This window comes from Myodes glareolus, chromosome 17, assembly GCF_982192425.1.
Source record: "Myodes glareolus chromosome 17, mMyoGla1.1, whole genome shotgun sequence".
In the NCBI taxonomy this organism is placed as follows: Eukaryota; Metazoa; Chordata; class Mammalia; order Rodentia; family Cricetidae; genus Myodes; species Myodes glareolus.
The window spans coordinates 12,061,093-12,080,443 of record NC_142042.1 but is presented as its reverse complement, the minus strand read 5'-3'; the positions used below and the strand labels follow the sequence as shown (position 1 = coordinate 12,080,443).

The window sequence follows — 19,351 nt, the reverse complement described above, 5'->3', positions numbered from 1 at the left end:
TGGAGTCTGCAAACGCCTTCTCTCCCACACAAAGGAAGTAACACATATTTCAACCATGAAAAAACTTCTGGAAATAATAAGGCTGGAAAATCAGAGTCAATTTCAAGGATTTTTATAAGTCATACTATTATGATTGAATTTTTTTTGAAGCCAATGGGAGGAGTTCTAGAAAAGTGTTAGTTTAGAACAAAGAGAAACTAATGTATGGTCATAAGTGTTAACTGAGAGATACTGTCCAGGATGGACTTGGAAGGGTGAATTTCAGAGGATGTAGGAAATACCAGATTTTCAATACTGTGTCAAAAACACTGGTACGGACTTTGGAAGCAGGAGAGCTGGAGAAGAGCTAATGAAACTGAAAGCTCTTAAGTACCTGAAACCAGAGGGATTTGGTGGTTTGTTGGAAGAATGGGAAAGAGGGACTGTGTCATGTCTTGGAGACTGGGTGGAATATGAAGGAAAGAGTGGGTATGTGGACGAAGATGGCGGGACCAGTCTGGCACGTTGCATTTGGTGAAGCAGTCCATTCACCATTGAGTGCATCCATTACAATAGATGTCTGAGGCAGAAATCCCAGCCTTGGAAATCATCCAAGGGCTTTCTGAAATTATGTCACATGGCACATAGAGCAATATAGGAAAGGGGAGAAAACCATACAGCAATCTCTTCTCCTGAGGAGGCGCTCTGGCACAAGGGACTTAGACATCAGAAGGAAGAATAGGAGGCTATGCTTCCAAAATCAGTGAAGGAGCGCATCCCAGGAAGGGAAGGTTTCCATCAGCACCGTGGCCGGCAATGGCTTTTGCTGTCCCATTAGTTTCTGTATCTCTAGTGTCTGACATAGGCTGTAGGTAAATTCCCTATAAAGTATAAAAGAAGGAAAAAAGCAAAAAGCACGGCAGACCACGAGGCTCTGTAAGACAAGCATTCACAGCTGGGAGACATTGCTTACAGACAAAAGAAAGACTCAAAATGAAGAGAATCAAGCCGCTGAAGTCTCTGAGGTTGTTTCAAAAAGAAATTTGGGTGGAAAAGGGGAAACCAGAAAGATGGACAGTTTAAACTTGAGGAACAGCTTTTAAATAGGCCTGTGTGCTACAAAGAGCCTATAAGAGTGGGAGGTTTGAAAGAACAGATTCAGTAGAAAAAAACACCGAAGAGTTTTGAGACTAGAGTGGGTTATAGAGAGGATATAGCAGCTGCTGGAATGTGTATAAACCCAAGTACGAAAACATGAGGATCGTTAAGAGCGAGGGGGTACAGAACTTAAGTGATTGCTCCCTTAGGGTCCTCGTTCTCGGGAGAGAGGGAAGGGTTGGATGAAGGGCTTGAAAACAAGGAGGACTCAGAGCGACTGTCTAGCAGACCCTGGAAATAGCTGTGACTCTATGCCCAGCAGAGACTGAAACTGAGTCTCTAGAACCCCAGCTGTGTGTGTCTAAGGTGCTCCTGTGTTTGAGTCGGCAACTGCAGCCATTCACAGGGAGCAAGGAAACGCAGGAGCTGATGCCTGAAGTCTCTCTTCCCCTTTGGCCTCCTAGCTTCCTTTCTTTCCCACTTCTCTGTCCCAAATAACCAGGGCATTTTCTCTAAGAAACCACCTGATTCCTACTAACAAGGCGATAGCCTTTCATACCATCAGTATAAAGAGAGGATTTCGCAAAATGTAAGAACTTCAGTCCCTGGGCTGATTGAAGGGCGGCGAGCCTCCGGACAGGGATATTTAAGGAGCCGGACTTGTCACACATCTGAGTCATATGGATGAGTTCTTGATGGAAGATGTTTGGGATGGAGCAGCTGTAGATGTTTGGTTGGGAGACAAAGAGCTGAGAATCTAAACCGAGAGACAATAAAGAAAGGCTGAGAATTTAAGCACTAATGGAAACACTGATATTATGGATTTTTGTTTGGATTGAAATACAGAAACAAAATATTCCCCAAGCATATATTCCTCCCACTCTTTTAGAGAACCAGCCTTCAAATGCCTTGTGGTTAAAGTAATTGAAGCATATTGAACATTCCTACTCCATATTTTTATGATTTTATGTAATTTTTAGTCTTTTGGAGGGGTGGGGGTATGTAATGTTTATATGTATGCATATATGCACCTATGATGTGTGTACATATATGCATGTACCTGCCATGTCACACGTACGGCAGTCAGAGGACAACCTCAGGTGTCAGGTCCTTGCTTTCTGCCTTATTTAAGGCTTGGTCTCCCTGCATTTTGCCACGACAGACCCAAGGCTAGTTGGCCCATGAGCTTCTGGAGATTTTCCTGTCTCTACTTCCCTTCTTGCAGTAGGGGTGCTAGGGTTACAGTGCATTGCTGTTTTATTTGACTTTATGTGAATTCTGGGATTCAAATTCAGGGCCTGGCAATCAGTTTATCCAAACCCTCTCCCCAGGCTGTTTTATGTCTTCCTCATCTAATCATTAGGTGAATTCTAATTTACCTAGTAATTATCTAACTCATGCAATTATTAGGTAAATTCTGTTCTTACCACCACCCTCATTTTTGAGATGAATTAACTGAGACTCTGCCACATACCTGGGATTATAAAGCTTGCAGATGCAGAGCTAAAATTCATTCTTACATAACCCAGCCATGCTTTCTTTCCTATGTGTGCTGTATGAAGGTAAAGAACTCCTAGTGCCAAACATTCAGCTTGAAGAATAACCAGCTCGTTGTACATCTCATCCCCGTATAGCTCTGCGCCCTGCCATATGACTTCCACGAGGCGGACGAGAGACGTGGTGGCTGGGCTTGATTGGCAGCTCCACCACCTCTGGAACTGACCAGAAGCCAAGGGGCTGTGTCCACCTGTGAGGGATTTTTCTTAATTAAGTCATTTGAAGTGGGAACATCCACCTTTAGCTTGGCTCTTTTGAGGTGGGAAGATCTACTTTTAATCTGGACCACACCTTCTGATGAAAACCTATATAAAGGGCGTGAAAGAAAGAAGCTGCTGCTCTTTGCCTGCTTGCGTTAACTCTCAATGTCCAGTTCAGTCTTTCACTGAAATTATAGGTTAGTTCTTTGGAGTTCAGTCATGTACTGAAGACTAGCTGAGATATCCAGCCTTATGATCTGAACAACTACTGGATTATTTTTATTTTATTTTATTTTATTGATTTTTTACTGAGCTTTACATTTTTCTCTGCTCCCCTCCCTGCGTCTTCCCTCCCTGCTTCAACCCTCTCCCAAGGTCCCCATGCTCCCAATTTACTCAGGAGATCTTGTCTTTTTCTACTTCCCATGTAGATTAGATCTATGTATGTCTCTCTTAGTGTCCTCATCGTTGCCTAAATTCTCTGGGATTGTGATTTGTAGGGTGGCCATCTTGAATTTTTCAGGAAAATGAATGGAGCTAGAAAACATCATTTTGAGTGAGGTAGCCCAGACACAGAAAGACAATTATCACATGAACTCACTCATAAGTGGTTTTTAAACATAAAGCAAAGAAAACCAGCCTACAGCTACTGGATTCTTGGCCTTCCCATTGGTAGACAGCCAATGTCAGATTAGCTATAAATCGCTGTACTAAATATCACATAGATATGTATTCATTGTACTAAATATCATATAGATATGTATTCATTCTGTCACTTTTGTCCCTCAAGAATCTAGTCTAGAGTCTAGACCAGTGGTTCTCCACCCTTGGATCGCAACCTTTTGGGATCAAATGACCCTTTCACAGGGTTGCTTATCAGATATCATGCATCTCATATTTTGACATTATGATTCATAACAGTAGCAAAACTACAGTTAAGAGGTAGTAACAAAAATAATCTTATGTTTGGGGTCACCACGACCTGAGGAACTGTGTTAGAGGGTTGTCCCATTAGGAAGGTGAAGACATTGGGCTAGACTGATACAGAGCTCAGGTGAATGAGTGAGAAGCAATTCTAGGCTTCCTGTACCTGAAGTTCACACACACTACGTCTTTTCTAACCTCCACACCGTCGTCTGCCAAATAAAAGTATGTTGGGCTATTTGAGTGTGAGATCTTAGAAGATGTTTATCTGTGGCTGAGGTGCAATCTTGGGACTATGAAGGCAAATTTGCTCTGAAGAAATTTTTAAAAAACTGACATTGAGTCTATATCTAAAAAAAGGGGTTTGTCTCTTACGCAACACACACACACACACACACACACACACACACACACGCATGTTATCTAGTTCCTCATGTAAAGTACAGAGATCTCTAATCAGTAATTTCCCGTTTCTGTGCATTTATGATAGCACCGAGGCCCCTGAAGGCATCCAATGGAAAGTCAATACCTAAGTTTGTCACTGTCCCCAGTACTTGTGTAACATCGGTCTGCCTCATCCATTTTTTTTTGTTACTTACCTGGCCTCCAAATTAATTTGAAACTTTTGCCCTGGTAGAGTTCAACAATGTCATTTACAGACCAGGAACTGAGGCTGGGTAAGGGATCCTGCTTAAGGTTTCACCCAGCAGAGGCAGTAGGAGAATCTGGACCCCAGAAGGTCTATGAACAGATTGATGGTTGAAGCGGCGCCCTTGTTTATATGGCTCCTGCTTCCTTCGTCAACACATTGCCCCTTTACATAAGCTCCAGGGTTACCTATTTCTTTATACTGGCTGTATTTGAAAGTTACACAGATGCCATTTTGTCCATAACGTCTCCCTGAGGATGGATAATCATAGCCATCTTTCGGAAATGGAGGAAACCCAGGAACAGAATGAATCAGCCAGATCCCCTGGATTTTGTTCCATACAAGTAGACCTAACAAAAAACAACAACAACAACAACAAAAAAAAACAAGACACATTTGATTTGGAGAAGTTAGAAAGCAGATCTCCTCTCAAAATACATTTCAAAACTGTGATACTGAAGCCTACCTAAGGGCTTCTTAGACTCTTGAGAATTATCTTCTTCCTATGTCAAGAACTTCAATAACAAGCCAGGTGCACATCATGGTGTCCCCTTACTGAAAAGGGGAGCCAGGGAGGACACTTTGTGAAGAGGGGAGCTCTTGTTAACCATACATAGTACCCGACAAGCTCTAGCAGCTAAAAGCCATTTAAAAGAAACAATAGCAAACAGAGGGGGGTGCTGGTAGCACTTGGTTTTAAAAGGCAGCTGCTCATTTGCTGGAGAAGGGTCACCCAATTTCTACAGACCTGATTTAAAAGAGACAAAGCAAAACCAGGTAGCCATGCAAAAGCATCCTTGTTGAGCATGATTTTCAAAAGTCTCAAGAACCCAACTAAGATGAAAGCCACAAAGGCAGGCCATGATATGGCAGAAAGGCCCTTATCCAAAACACTTTCCATGTTTATAAACATATGATGGGCTATCCAAAGCTTCCAGCCCTACAGGAACATGCCAGCAAGTCCATTCAAATGCCTGTTGACTTGCTTTTTCAGAGAGTACACCTAGAGAAAGTATACCACAGTGGAAGCTGTCGGAGGTGCCTACCTTGCTATCACAGCCTCCTGGGTATGAGTGAAGCTCTAGATCAAACGAAACCCCAACTACACATTAAACTCCCCAAATCCTTGCAGCAAATAGCAGGTCAGAAAAGAAAGTATCAGAGACCCCTTGGGGTGAGGATGGAAAATACAGCATGTTCTAAACATCACTGGGCTCTGTGCTAACAAAGCTATCATAAGGGCAGCAATGTGACCAAAGTTTTCAATTTCACAGCGTTTACTGGGCATCACAAATGATTTGTGTTCAGGGATGGATAAGGAACAGACAGAGTCTCACACTGTAGCTCAGGCTAGCCCCAGTGTCCCTGCTGCAGCCTCTTCAGTATTTGTATGCCTGGATATACACTATAATCTTAGTCAGATATTGAAAATTGGCTGCCCTAAGACCAAATACACTTTGATGATATATTAGGTTTGCTGCATATTGTTAAGTCTGGATTTATTCCCTGCCAATCATTAAAACTCCTTCTAAAACACAAATTTTTAGCATCTCTGAAAAATTGTATGCAGATAATTCAGGGTAACGGGTGTCCTTGCTAGACATTATAAGTACTTTCCAGTTCCCTGCTAGCTCGGCCCCACATCACTTGCTGACCTTATGTGGCTTTCTTTGAAGATATTTGGGTTTGGAACATTCTGGAGATTACTTATTACCATAGAAGTTATTTGCGGTATATGAAGTTGAACTGAGTTGGAAATACAATATTTATAATATTTTATAAACTGCTGAGTATTAGGATTACTTGTTTTTGTTTATCTACATTTAAATTTTTCTATAGCACATACACTTATGGATGATCTGTAAATGAAAAATAACAAAGGTTATTTGTTAAGAATTCCTGGATCAAGAAACACTATGTAGCCAAGCACTATGTTACTAGAAAGAAAAACTTTAAGGATATGTTTTTAAGTGTTTATTTTAAATGGAGTTGCACATTTAATAGAATGAATTTTATTCAAAGCAAATATAGCTCGGTAAACTTCCATAAGCTTGACATAAGCCTATAATCCTAGCAACACGGGAATTTCAGACAAGAAGATCAGAAGTTCAAGGCTAGCTTGAACAATTTGGGCAGATTCTATTAATTGGGGGTATAACTCAGTGGTAGATTGATTGGCCTGCAAAAATGAAACAAATAAAAATCAACAAAACCCAACTAAAAAGTGTATATATATACTTCTCTCTCTCATACATACCCTCCCAACCCCCCCCCAACATTATATCCTTTCTGGTGTGTGTCCATGTATATATACATATGTGCATATAAACACATACACATATACACACATGCATGTGAATATATGTATACACGACTGTATGTATGTATATATGTATTTGAATGACCACTACCTGGCATGATTACTTTAAAGCACATTTTTAAAAAAATATTTATTTATTTATTATGTATACAATATTCTCTCTGTGTGTATGCCTGCAGGCTAGAAGAGGGCACCAGAATCCATTACAGATGGTTGTGAGCCACCATGTGGTCACCGGGAATTGAACTCAGGACCTTTGGAAGAGCAGGCAATGCTCTTAACTGCTGAGCCATCTCTCCAGCCCCTAAAGCACATTTTTTTAAATGTTAAGAAATAATCTGGGATTTCTGAAAAGGGCTTTGGAATGTCAAGCCATCTAATTATTTTGTAAAGTGCTATAAAGAAATCATACCTCAGTAAGTTGGGATGAATCATAAAAAGCAAAGCTGTCTTTTTAATGTGGAATATGAGGATGTTAAAGATGAAAGGCTTAAGAAAATATGGATTCCCAATAGGAAAGAGAAGCCAAGAACCCCTGACTCACCTTTGGTGTGTCCATACTTTCTGCTGTAAGTCTTAGACTTAGGGACACCATCATTGTATATTAGATAGGCTGTGTTATTGCTCTGCGGGAATACATGAGAATGATAATGGCACAGGTCCTCTATTTTCAATTACTCTCACTATTGCTATCAGCTTCCCAGGCTGCAGCAGAGAAGCTCTCGTTAATGCACATAAGAAATCATCCACAAGCGCGTGAACCAGCAGAGAGCTCTCTTTAATGCACATAAGAAATCATCCACAAGAGCATGAACTCTGTGACATGCAAGATGGAGGGAGAGAAGCCCATTTTCACTCATACAGATTTTATGTGTATATGTGTACATGCATATTGTGTGTGTGTGTGTGTGTGAGAGAGAGAGAGAGAGAGAGAGAGAGAGAGAGAGAGAGAGAGAGAGAGCTAGACACCAACTTTGGGTATTATTCCTGGCCTAGAACTAGCCTAGCTCAGTAGAGTGGTTGACTGGCCAGCAAACCTCAGGGAGTCACCTGACCCCACTTCCTCAGCTCCCGGATTACAGGCATGTGCCACTGTCTGGTTTTTAGCCTCACGTGACAGGAGCCCTATGTGGCCTGTGTGTGAGGATGACACTTCCATTTCTCTTGGTTGTTTTGGAAGCAGGGATCTGATTAAGCAAGCAGTGCATGATAAAAGGGTACAGAGTTGTTTGTTCAGGAAATAAAGCTGGGACAACCAGCCAAAGATTACTCCTGGGGTTTTTCCCACTGAGGGTATAGGTGCGGAGTGGAGTGGGTCACTGGGATCTCATCGCCTCGGCCTGGGTCGTGCCCCACTGTCTTCACGTAACTTTGTATTTAATCAGGACCCCTCATTACTTCCTCCCCTTCCTCTCTCACATAAGCGTCGTTTGTCCCCCAAACCATTTCTTAGTGCCACATGGACACTTAGAAAAGGTGGAGAAATTTAATGTGTGATACTGGATTTCTTCTGGTAAGATTCTCCAAAGAGGTTGCTTAACCTCTAAGTCGGAGGAAAGCTATTGTTTTGGTAGCGTCTCTTTGCCAAGCTTTGGGAACGTCTTTTGTTTGTTCTGGGTGGTTCCATCTGTGTCACGATGCAGTGACTTTTAGTGAAACCAGTGATGTTGATAATGAAAAAAATCTCAGTGGCAAAAGCAATAAGGGAAACTCATTGTCTAAAAACAAAACAAAGCAAAACAAAAACCAGTCCCTATGCCCCCTATCACTTGAAGCTAATTATTTGAGGTAATGCAGAAGCACTTAAAAATGCTCAGTATAGTTTTCACTGCTCTGCTTTGGCCTTCCGGGAAGTAAGCTGCTTCTTAGGCTTGGGCTTTTTGTTCCTTCGTTTGTTTTTGTTTTCTGTATGATCAACCACAGCAGTGACGGCCTGAGAACTCTGACGGGTACTCTGAGCTGGCACTGACCGTGGTCACAAGGCCATGTGTAGTAAGTTGACCTAGTGAGCATATTTACTCTTAAAATCGATGGTATTTATTATTACGACAGGGAGTGTGACAGACAGCTATGGTTAAATTGATTGTAGTCCTGGTGAGGAAAGATGCTACCGAAGAAGGGAGAAGACCACAGAATAGGCAGGATAGGCCTGACAGCATAAACCTGTGGTTACAGCCTTAAGGAGGAGAAGACAGGTGGATCATGAGTTCAAGACCAGCTGATAGCCTTGGCTACACAGGGAGGCCCTTTCTCTTAAGAGTGTGTGTGTGTGTGTGTGTGAGTGTGTGTGTGTGTGTGTGAGTGTGTGTGTGTGTGTGTGTGTGTGTGTGTGTGTGTATGTGTGGGTGCATTTGACCAAGCAAGCAAATGTGAAGGCAGAAGTTGATTGGTGGGGATGTAGGGGGAGGTCTTCCATTACTTCTCCATCTTATTTTGAGATAGATTTTCCCACCAGATAGTGGAGAGGAAGTCTCAGTTTCAGCTAAGTTGGCTGGCATCAAACCCCATCGATCTGCTTGTCTCCACCCCCAGTGCTGATGTTGCAGGCATCCACCAAATTTGTCTTTGAGGGTTATCTCCATGGGCCCCAGCTCTATTCCTTTAACCCATGTTAAATGCTGTCTTGATCACTGGATGTAGGACTGAGGGGATTATCCTCTGACCCTAGTCTAGCAGAAGATAGAGTTAGACAAGGAGAAGACACTGCAGCGTAACTTAATTATTAAGAGATATGGAGGGTCATTATTTGAAAGAGTAAAAGACTGGGAACAATTCCAAGTGTAACCAGACCATTGGACTCAGTCCCCTTGACATTTGTGATACGAGATTAGGTAGTCTGACCTTACATCCCACTATCAGAAGATCAATACCAGGCCAAAGGGTAGAGAAGACAGTTCTCTTTCACTGGGGCAGGTAGTTCTGTCTTCCAAAGAACACCCAGGCACAACCGTGTGCCACTTACTCTCCTGCTTTCTTTTGAGCCAATCAGATACGGGAACCAGTCCCTTTCCTGACATTTTCCTGTCTAGAGCCAAGCGCTTGAAGCTGTGTGTGTGTGTGTGTGTGTGTGTGTGTGTGTGTGGTGTGTGCGTGTGCTTTACTCACATGGCGAAGGCTTTTCCACTGTCCCTTTGCTCTATCCCAGTCTCCCTTTTCTTTCTCTCACACTCTTGAACTCCTTGCCATCCTTTAGTTTAGGGTAAAGGTGGGCAAGATTTTAGTCTGTAATCCAGACCAGCCTGGAGGTCACTTAGCCCAGATGGGCTTTGAACTCATGGCAAGCCTCCTGCCTCGGTGATCTTCCTGAATGTTAGGATTGTAGGTGGGAACCATACCTGACCCTTCTCCCTGTTTTTGTTCTGCTAAGCAGGTGTAGTACCTCCTCTTTCCCAGACCTGAACTGCCTTTCATGCCCCAAGATCATTATTGGAATCTGCTAACCTAAATATCAAATGGTCATCTACTCCAGCTAAGGGGAACGGCGGTGGCCTGACAATGCTATCTTTTTCTCTTCTCCACTCCAGAAGTCCCTGGGACGGAGAGAAGAGCAATGTAGGGGTTATTTTCTCACTTACGGCCCCCTGTTCCAGGCTCCCATCACCTTGGGACGCAGAAGTGCTCGGTCAGTTTTCATTTTATGTAATAGCCTGTTTGTTCAAAACTGGGTTGCTGTTGAGATGAAATCATTTTGAAAAGCACCTGCCACAGTGCTTGGCTCATCACATGTACTCAGCCAGGGCTTGGAGTCATTTTAACTGTGCAGTTTTGCTTTGAGGTTGCTTTTAATAGCAGGCAAATAAAGCAAGCACCCCACCACCACCACACACACAGTGACGTCTCCTGAGAGAATGTTCAGGTAGAGTCAGGTAGGCTGGGGTGGTATTACTAGAAGCTAAAGCAGTCTTGTTGTGGTGAGTGTTAAACTAATTAACAGGTAAAAAGCCAAGAACCTACCATAGTGTAGACACAGTCATTTTAAACATGCTCATGTTTAAATGTGTTTGCAGGGAACACATTCACGGAGTGGACCTAGCATAGGATAGAGAGATTGATTTAATTTAATTTAATTTTTATTTATTTATTGTTTTGTTTGTTTGTCTTTCGAGACAGGGTTCCTCTGTAACTTTGGAGCCTCTCCTGGAACTAGTTCTTGTAGACCAGGCTGGCTCTAACTCACAGAGATCCGCCTACTCTTGCCTCCCAAGTGCTGGGATTAAAGATGTGGACCACCACTGTTTAGTGATGTCATTTTAAACACACCCATAAATTATTGTCAGGGAAAGTCTCTGTGGAGTAGAACAATGTGTCGGTTACTGCTTGGTATTACCTGCCGTTCGCGTCTGGAAAGCACTCTCTCAACCAGATAGATCCTGCAACACTGTGGGGTTGGCCCCCCGACACAGTAGACCTGCCTGCTGATCTGATCTGTCTTTAGTCAGTTCATTACCTTGAAGTCCAGGTTGCTGACTTCATCTCCACTCAGATAAGTCAGGTCTGGGACCCTGAAGCTAAAGCCTTAGGTGTCAGCCTACTCACTGTTTTGAAAATAATTAATTCAAAGGAAAACCCAGAGGGGCTTTTCCTTGGATTACTAGCTCTCATCAACACCGTGATTCAAACAGCCCATAGTCAAGGTCTGATGCTCACAGACCCTGGCTGCTGGACAGGGCTCTTACCCCATGCGTAAGAGAGGACATGCCGAGCGTGTTGGCCGAGATCTGACAGCCTGGAGACTTTGGTAAGCCATCCTTTCTCATCTTGCCTAGTGATACTATTACACTTGGTGCCACATCGTGAGAATTTTTGCTTGTTTTAGACAAAGGTAGTTAGCTTAGCAAGGATTTATATTTCCTGACCCTCCCTGGTTCCCCGGTTCCCTTTGCACTGATTAACTAACTGCATCAGGTTGTGAAGTTGAGCTCCCACCAATAGGATGAGACACGGTTGCTATCTAGTCAGGGATAATGTATGCTGGCTAGCCCAGGTTGGGTCTCAGCACACCGTTTTCCTTAAAAGGATTGCCTTGCCAGGCTGCTTTTGTTTAGTCTGTGTATTCCTTCATATGTTACTGAGATGAGTCTTTGTTTTTAACAAAGTGAACTGACAGCATTGGTATAGGTTATGATGATGTATTTCTTACAGCTGTCGTCAGGTTGATTCGGTTGTCCTGGCCTAGTTCTGAGCGAGTTTATCTCAAGTCTCTACAGTTAGGGGTTAGAGAGGTGTGTTCAATTACATATATATTTATATTTCAAAGATGATTTTGGATGAAGATTTAGATTTTGTTTACATCCTTTCTGTGATCTCCACAAATGATGGACTGTAACCTACCTTGGAGTTGTATGCTTCATACAGCGGCTCCAGGGTCCTTCCCAAAATACTTCTGTTGTTGTTTATCAGATGGCTGCTTGTCTTCCAATTTTTTGTTATGGAGTCCAGGTACAGGTACTCCAGCCCGTTGTCTGTACTGTTCTTCTGAAATACTTTGGGCACCTTATAAAAGACAACCCTAACACAGCAAATAGTTCAGAGTTGTTACCATTTGTCTGCTTCCCTGTTGGCAGTCTGTGTTGCCCACATTGATAAACCATTCACTGTGATTTGTAGGAGGCCTCTAAGCAAAGGGGCTACTCAAGGCTTCTGTTCCTTTCTCTGTCCCTCTTTTTACCTTTCTCCCCAGGAAGGCAAGCTTGGTACGGGTGGTATGTTCTAAGTCTTGGAATCTGAGATATCAGCTGGCCTAGTGACTGGGGCCCCTGGAATAAAAGCTCATCTGTGCTGAGAGTAAGTCTGTCTCTCTGGTGTCTGCACAGCCTTAGTCTAGGGCTGTACTGAGATTCACTCTGCGTTTCTTGGGGTCACTCTTGCCACAGTGCTTAGCCCCTGGTCTTTTGAGAGCTAATCAGATGAACATAAGCTCTAGTTGTGAGCTTTGTCAGGGGTGCAGACTTTCCTGCAGCTTGGCAACTTTCTACAGCTCAGTTTATCAGAATGTTCTGGATGGAAGATTTGCTCACCAAGGGTTTGAAGCAGGCCTCTTCCTATGTCTGTGGTCATTCCGTTTGTCCTGTCCTTTGCATAGCTCACCGTGACAACAAGTGGCTGGGCCTATGTAGTGTTCAGCCAGCCTTGGGCCACCCCAAGAAAGCCAGGCTTTCTCGAGTGCTCTAGTTCCATTGTGACCAAGGTCTATTTTTACTGAGCTGGCTGGTGTCCTGTAGGCATCCCCCTTTTAGACACCAATAGTAATCCAATGTTGTGTCCATCAAAACTGTCTCTAGACCTTGCCAAAAGTCCCCCAAGAGCAAATTTGCCATACTTTTAAAACTTTTGGTCTAACCAAATGAATAATAACAATATGAAACCCTGTAATTAACCCTGTAATTAACCTCAGCGAGCCAAACACAATCCATACATCATCACAGTACAACAGCCTGTCCAAGAGCACCACACCCCTCACGTGTTCCTCTGCAGACTTAGACTTCGGTTCCAGTGTTCTGCCTTCTTATCCACAGGTCCAAGTCCCCACACATTGAAGGAGATACACTGACTTTGGGACAGGTCAGCAATTTCTCTGCTAAGCAGCTACGACTGTCTTATCGACATGTATTACTGAGAAATAAACCCATTCAGTTGTGGTGAAAAAAATTCTACCAATCACAATTTGGTATCCTCCCCCCTCCCCAGCAGAGCAACTGAAGATTGTTACCACACCATGGTCACCTAGGTGATAGTGGTACTTTTAGTCATTTTTCCTGGGTGGCCATTTCTGTATGCAGTTTCTAGCCTAGAAGTCTAGGTTGAGTTAGATACCTAGACAAAAGAATGACCCGAAGAGTCCAGCTCCACATTTTTGAAACCAGGTTCATAGTATTTTGCACCAAACCTATTCATCCTATGCTATTATGGAACATCTTCTCTCCAAAGCTGCCCACCCCAGCTGCTTCCCCACCTTCCGTCTTACCAGGCTTTCTTGTGCCTCTGTTTCCACTTCCACCGCTTTACCTGAGGTCTGTGCACACTGTGGTCTCCTTTGCCTGTGATACTGTGGAAGTCTTTTTACTCTGTGGTTCTTGACCGATTCTCTACCATCTGTGTTTTGCACAATTGCCATACATTGGATCATATCTCAACCTTGTTCCAAGTCCTTAAGTAGCTCTCTTTCAACATCAGGTTCAAAACCCAGTGCACAGTCCGCGAAGCTTGGCCTCCACCTTCCATGGTAGTTTCACCAGCAGACACCTCTGCACATCCTCCTCAGTGTCAAGCGGTGTGACACCAAACTTTCCTTGTCACCTCCTGATTCTGCACTAATCCTTTGTTCCTCCATTGGCCTGAGAGGCCATGGCATCTCCCTAGTATTTTTTAAAACAACTTTTTAATTATTTTCATAACATAGCCCAACGTTAAAGAGGTTCAAAGAGGCCTTCTGGGCTGTGTGCTACCTAACGACTGCTCAGTCTCTTTCTGCCACGCCCCCCAAGAGCACAGACTGAGTCTCCAGAGAACTGTTTGGAGCTTTCTCAGGGACAACTCACCACTCAGCAACCAACTCTACCTGGGGATTGAACCCAGAGGCACACTTCAAGTCCTTTTCTTTTTAATTAATTAATTTATGCATCTATTTATTTAAAATAAGTTCTCATCTAAGCCAAGCTAGCCTAAAACTCACTTCGCTGCTGAAGATGGCCTTGAACTCCTGATGCTTCTGCTGGGATTACAGTGTGTCCCGTCCCATCCTGTCCAGTTTATGTGTGAGGGACCGAGGCAGAGCTTCATGCATGCTAGGCAATCATTCTGTCAGCTCAGCCATATCCCCGGCTCCAGTCTGTGGCTCTTTAAAGGGAGGAAGGCAGGCGGAAGTTTTCCTTAGGCTGGTCACAGACATGCCCCGACTTTCTATTTGCACACACCCGTCATCCATCCCATTGCATTTACCTACCAGTCCACAGGTACACCATTTTCACTTCTGCAAGAGATTTCTGCCATGGCTGGGACCCCAGAGAGGGCAAAGAAGAGCAAAGCAAGAGCTGTTCTTAGAGGGTTTGCAGTCATTTTCTATCTGTTGCCAGGAACTCTGTCAAGTCTTTCTCAGGCCGTGCTGGCTCAGATGTGGGCTCTATTCTCTTTCGCGGTTCACTGTTCGGACATAAACAGAAGAGGCTGAGTCCCGTGTCACCTGATGGTTCTGTCACAACATTCCAGTGTGACTCCGGGTACCTTTGTGCTCGATCATTGACAAGTTTGCAAAGTCATAGAAAAGTCTGGAGGGAACAGGGTATTTATCCTGCTAGCCTATGTAGTTAACTCCGGAGTGATTTAGAGAGTGTGAAGTGCATAGGAACAAGAATTCTTGACAAGTAGATGTTGAGTGAGGTGTATTCTGTGTTTCTTTTCTCTTCTGATTGACTATCTGTGAGCATAAATGCATGTGATTCATACATTAGAAATGACAAAACCTCGTGCCTTATTAATAATTAGGATATGTCACCTACAATATCCCTGCCTTAAGGGAGTAATTTCCGAAACAGTGCCCTGAAGGTCGCTTTAAACAAAGAGCAAATTCAATTGCATTTTAGCAGAACATGTTGATTTATCTTCCCCACACCCCTGGTTCTGACCACTCAGCAAGGAGCTTGGCTTTAAAAAGGCTGTGGATCTGCTGTGCAATCAGGTCAATATTGACCGCCCACTCTTTGGGGATAAATAAAAACTTTACCAACCTCTCATCAACTCTTACCATTCTTTCTCACTCCTGAAACTGAGATTAGAGTTGAAGGTTGAAGGAAAATGGCCCATTACCATGGCGACTATGGAAAGGTGAGCTGCCCTGTCCTGAGAGAGGGGGAGAATAGACAGACATACAGACATCTTCAAGGAATATCTTTGCCTACCCATGAATTCCTGTTTAGCTGTCATGCTAAGTGGCAATTCACTTTATGCCTGGAAATCATGGTGACTCTGCTCCATCCCTCTCCTTGATTGTGGATTCAGACCAGAGTCATTTTGGAGAGCTAGCCCACAAAAGACCTTGAAGGTCAGGTCACTTCTATGGGCTAGCCTAACAGGTGTTCTTCAGGTTCTCGAATTTGTAGGGAAGGGAGGGCTTGTGGACCTATTTCTCCCAAGACAGAGGATTATGGAGCCACTGACAAAACTCACATTATCTGTGGTACCAGTAAAAGGGCAGAATTCTGGGCCTTATCTCAGAATCAGAGTCCCTAAAGCTGGGCCAGGAACCTGTGATGTGTGTATGCATGTGAGCTTCCGGGTAGCGGTCAGAAGTCAATGTTGGGTATTTGCCTCAATCATTCCTTCTTAATTTTTAAAGAGAAGGTTTCTCAGTGGCCTGGAGTTCTGTAATTTGGTGAGGCTGGTTAACCAGCAAGCCCCAGGAATCCTTGCCAGTGCTGGGATTACAGATGTTTGCCACTGTGGCTAGCTTTTAAAAATGTGAGTTCTGGGGGATCGAACTCAGATCCTTATGCTGTGTGGCAAGCATTGACAGACTGAGCCACTTCTATAGGCTCCCAGAGCCTACAGTTTAAATAAGTTTATTGTTAGTGCAGGTGCATTGTAAAATTTAAGCCTACTGTCCTGAGATGTCTAGATGTGACATCTAGAGACCAACAGCTTTCTAAAAGGGGGCAGTAAGAATCAAGTAGACCAAGAAACATTTTTCTCACCATTTCTGCATTTTGCTTTGTAGTTGTAATTGTTTGTAGTTGTGATTGCTTTGTAGTTTGTAATTGTGAGCAGAAAATGATTTCAATAGCTGCAAACAATAAACATATTCGTGGCGTGATGTTTATTTTAAAAGAAAAATTAGTATCATTTACTTCTTTTATTTTATGAAACTTACGCAATTGAGCAATCAAGTATAGGATTTGTTGAATCATTTAGAGAACATGAGCAAATCATTTTCATTTATGTGACCTAAAGGCAGCTTTGCCGAATAGGCTCGAGAAGAGTTCCTACTTTTTCCTCTCCTTGTCAAATACAGGGTAGGATGGTGATGATATTTGAGAGAGTGATCCTTAAGTTTTAGCCAAGCCTGTTCCTACCTTCCTGTGAGTAGGCCGAAGGACAGCTGTATTTGGGTGGCATTTGCTAAATCCAATTTCAGTTCAAGATCTGGAAAGACGCTTTTAATAAACTTTCTTTGCTGGTGTCGCTGACTCTACCATGTGGTTGTCCTTGAACAAACAACCGTCCTCAGGCAAACGTTTCATGATCCAACGCTGTAACCAGCTGTTAAGGGTTTCTGGGAATTCCAGCGGGGTCCCAATTCCTAGACTCCAATATATCTCCCCTCCCCCCTCTTTTTTCTTTTTACTAAAACTAATAAAGTGTTACTATGGAAAGAAACCTACAGGTTGGGTGGATGAGGAAAATACAAACAGGACAGAAGGCTTTTTATGATACAGCTTGCTTTGGAAGCCACATTGTATAATAGCATGGAACTACCACACTCTTTCACAGCCTAAGGATTTGTCAAAACAGTAGAAATTGCTTTCTTATCTACTTGACCAAGTAGAGTAAACAGGGAGGAGCTCATTGCCTGGAAGTGGGCTGACTTTGCATTCATTCTCCCAAGAATTCTGGAAGGCTGTAGTCCCGATTTTTTTGAAAAGTTGCCTTGTTCACCCCATCTTTCTCACGCCCTTCATGTTTTTCATCTTTCATGGATTCCAGCTCCTGTGTGTCTGCATTAGCCCTTGGTGATTCTTAGACATGTTGTGTTTTTATTTTTAATTGTGTGTATCTGTGTGTGTACATGGGTACAGCACCTTCAGAGGGCAGAGGCTTTGATCTCCCTGTCGCTGGAGACGACAGGTGGCAGTGGTCAACTAGACACGGGTGTCGCTGAGTGAACCCAGCTCTTCCGCAAAAGCCGTTTTCCAGTGCCAGCATTTGATTCTTTATTTGGTTCTTTTCCATTCTAGGGTTTCCATCCCTAGCTCTTCTTCGAAAATTAATCTGTTACTTATTCTATCTCTCCAAAATAACCAATTATTTCTTGAGCTGTGTTCAGTAGATTCTTATCTGATTATTAATTGTTAGAATCTTTCATTTTTTCCATATGTCTGTTGTAATGTGCACGTGTGTGTGTGTGTGTGTGTGTGTGCGTGTGTGTGCACACGCGCAGGTGGAGAAGATCTGATTGCAGCCATCAGGTTTGTGTGGTAAGGATTTTGCCTGCTGAATCTCCTTCAGCTCCCTAGTTTTATTTCTTTCAAATTAAGTTTTTAAAATTAAGTTTTTAATATTTGCTTTTATTTTCTTCGTGTCCAATTTCTGTCAAAACATTAAGTGTATGATCTTGCACCTTGCATCTAATTCTACTCCTTCGTACGTGCAGGTTAGGCTCTGGGGCTGTTTTTGCCGCTCATTGTTGACACCTTCCTACTGCTGTATACTTTTCCCTTTGGGCTGTACTTTCCGTTCCTTGCAAATTTGTCTGTGAAAAAAAATTTAAGGTACAAGAATAAAGTTGGAGCTTTTCAGCCTCTGGCAGCTGCAGATTTGGTGGCAATACAGTCATCTGCGAGGGCTCCCATAAATAAATAAAGCTGCTGGCTTTATTTATGTTTTGAAGTATGATTTACATCCCATGAGATGTGTCTGTTTAAGGACAGCTTTCTCTCTGAGCAGAGTTTCGAAGTCTGCTGACAGACTGAGCGGAGTCTAGAGTGTGGCAGACAGAAGGAAAGTCGATGCTTGCAGTATGAGTAAAGGAAGAGGCTTTGAATTGTTGATAAAAACAAACAAGTCAAGCAAATGTAGGCAAATAAAAGCTCGTGAAGGATGTGGTTAAGGAGAGCATCCTTAGTGGCAGAGTGGATATGTGCCACAGGCTGGTTCCAATCACCCTCCATGCTGCGTTGGAATCCCAGTTTCTTCCTGAATCTTCCCCCACTTTGGCTTTGGTGTCCCCCCCACAACAGGTCAGCAGAGCTCACTCACTGCTTCCATTAGCATAATTAACACACTGGGTGACTACCTGCTTGGTTTTTTTTTTTTTTTCTTTTTGCGTCTTCCCCTATTCTAGACGTTCCTGGATACAGGCGGAAAACTCCTAAATCTGGCCCACTGACTGTTTTTATAAAGGTTTATTGTCACACAGCCATGCCCATTGCTGTTTGGATTGTATGTAGTTTCTCTTATGCAATAACGACAGAACTGAGTCTCTGAAACACCGCCTGAAAAGCCCAGTGTTGGCTTTTTGATTCTTCACAGGAGAACGCTCTGCCACACGTTTTCCACCTACACGGATCTAAGTCAGTATAGCTCTATGGACGTATAAAGTGGATGGAAATGAATGTTAAAACTTTGAGTGATGGGGCTAGAAAGGAGCTCAGCGGCTAAAAGCTCATGCAGCTCTTACAGAGGACCTGACTTCAGTTTCGAGCATCCACAACTGAGTTGTGGTGGCTCACAACTCTCCGTAACTGCCAGGCAAAAGAATGAAAATAACTGAGCACCTGCAACTGGAGTTGGAAAGAGGTCATGGGTCAGTTAACCTTCCTTTTCTCTGTGAATATTCAGTGAGACTTTATTCTTCTATTGAAACATCCACTAGGATCAGCTCTGAAGGGGCTGCACGCCTCCCTCATGAGCGCT

At 43.2% G+C, this 19,351-nt stretch overlaps 2 protein-coding genes across 9 annotated transcripts in view; one reads left to right on the top strand and one right to left on the bottom strand.

Annotated features, from left to right (window-relative positions):
• The window catches only part of LOC125412798 (uricase), an 88,096-nt gene that overhangs the window by 32,677 nt on the left and 36,068 nt on the right, over window positions 1-19,351 (top strand). For 2 of the 4 annotated variants that reach the window (XM_048453636.3, XM_085677574.2), the window contains exon 1: window positions 15,387-15,547. The exons of the other annotated variants lie outside the window; for them this stretch is intronic. In XM_048453636.3, the coding sequence (XP_048309593.2) occupies window positions 15,518-15,547 (30 nt within the window). In that variant the 5' untranslated portion in view covers window positions 15,387-15,517. Of the gene's footprint in view, window positions 1-15,386; window positions 15,548-19,351 lie in introns of those variants that run through there. 4 annotated transcript variants of the gene reach the window in all.
• Window positions 1-19,351, bottom strand: part of Dnase2b (deoxyribonuclease 2 beta) — a 31,658-nt gene that overhangs the window by 896 nt on the left and 11,411 nt on the right. The window contains exons 1-6 of one of the 5 annotated variants that reach the window (XM_087897471.1): window positions 16,792-16,926; window positions 14,670-14,866; window positions 12,059-12,236; window positions 7,272-7,353; window positions 4,596-4,757; window positions 1,637-1,834 (exon numbers count right to left, since the gene is read on the bottom strand). In XM_087897471.1, the coding sequence (XP_087753597.1) occupies window positions 1,637-1,834; window positions 4,596-4,757; window positions 7,272-7,353; window positions 12,059-12,236; window positions 14,670-14,782 (733 nt within the window). In that variant the 5' untranslated portion in view covers window positions 14,783-14,866; window positions 16,792-16,926. Of the gene's footprint in view, window positions 1-1,636; window positions 1,835-4,595; window positions 4,758-7,271; window positions 7,354-12,058; window positions 12,237-14,669; window positions 14,948-15,621; window positions 15,724-16,791; window positions 16,927-19,351 lie in introns of those variants that run through there. The other 4 variants (XM_087897472.1, XM_087897470.1, XM_048453631.3 and 1 more) reach the window with 4 other exon arrangements.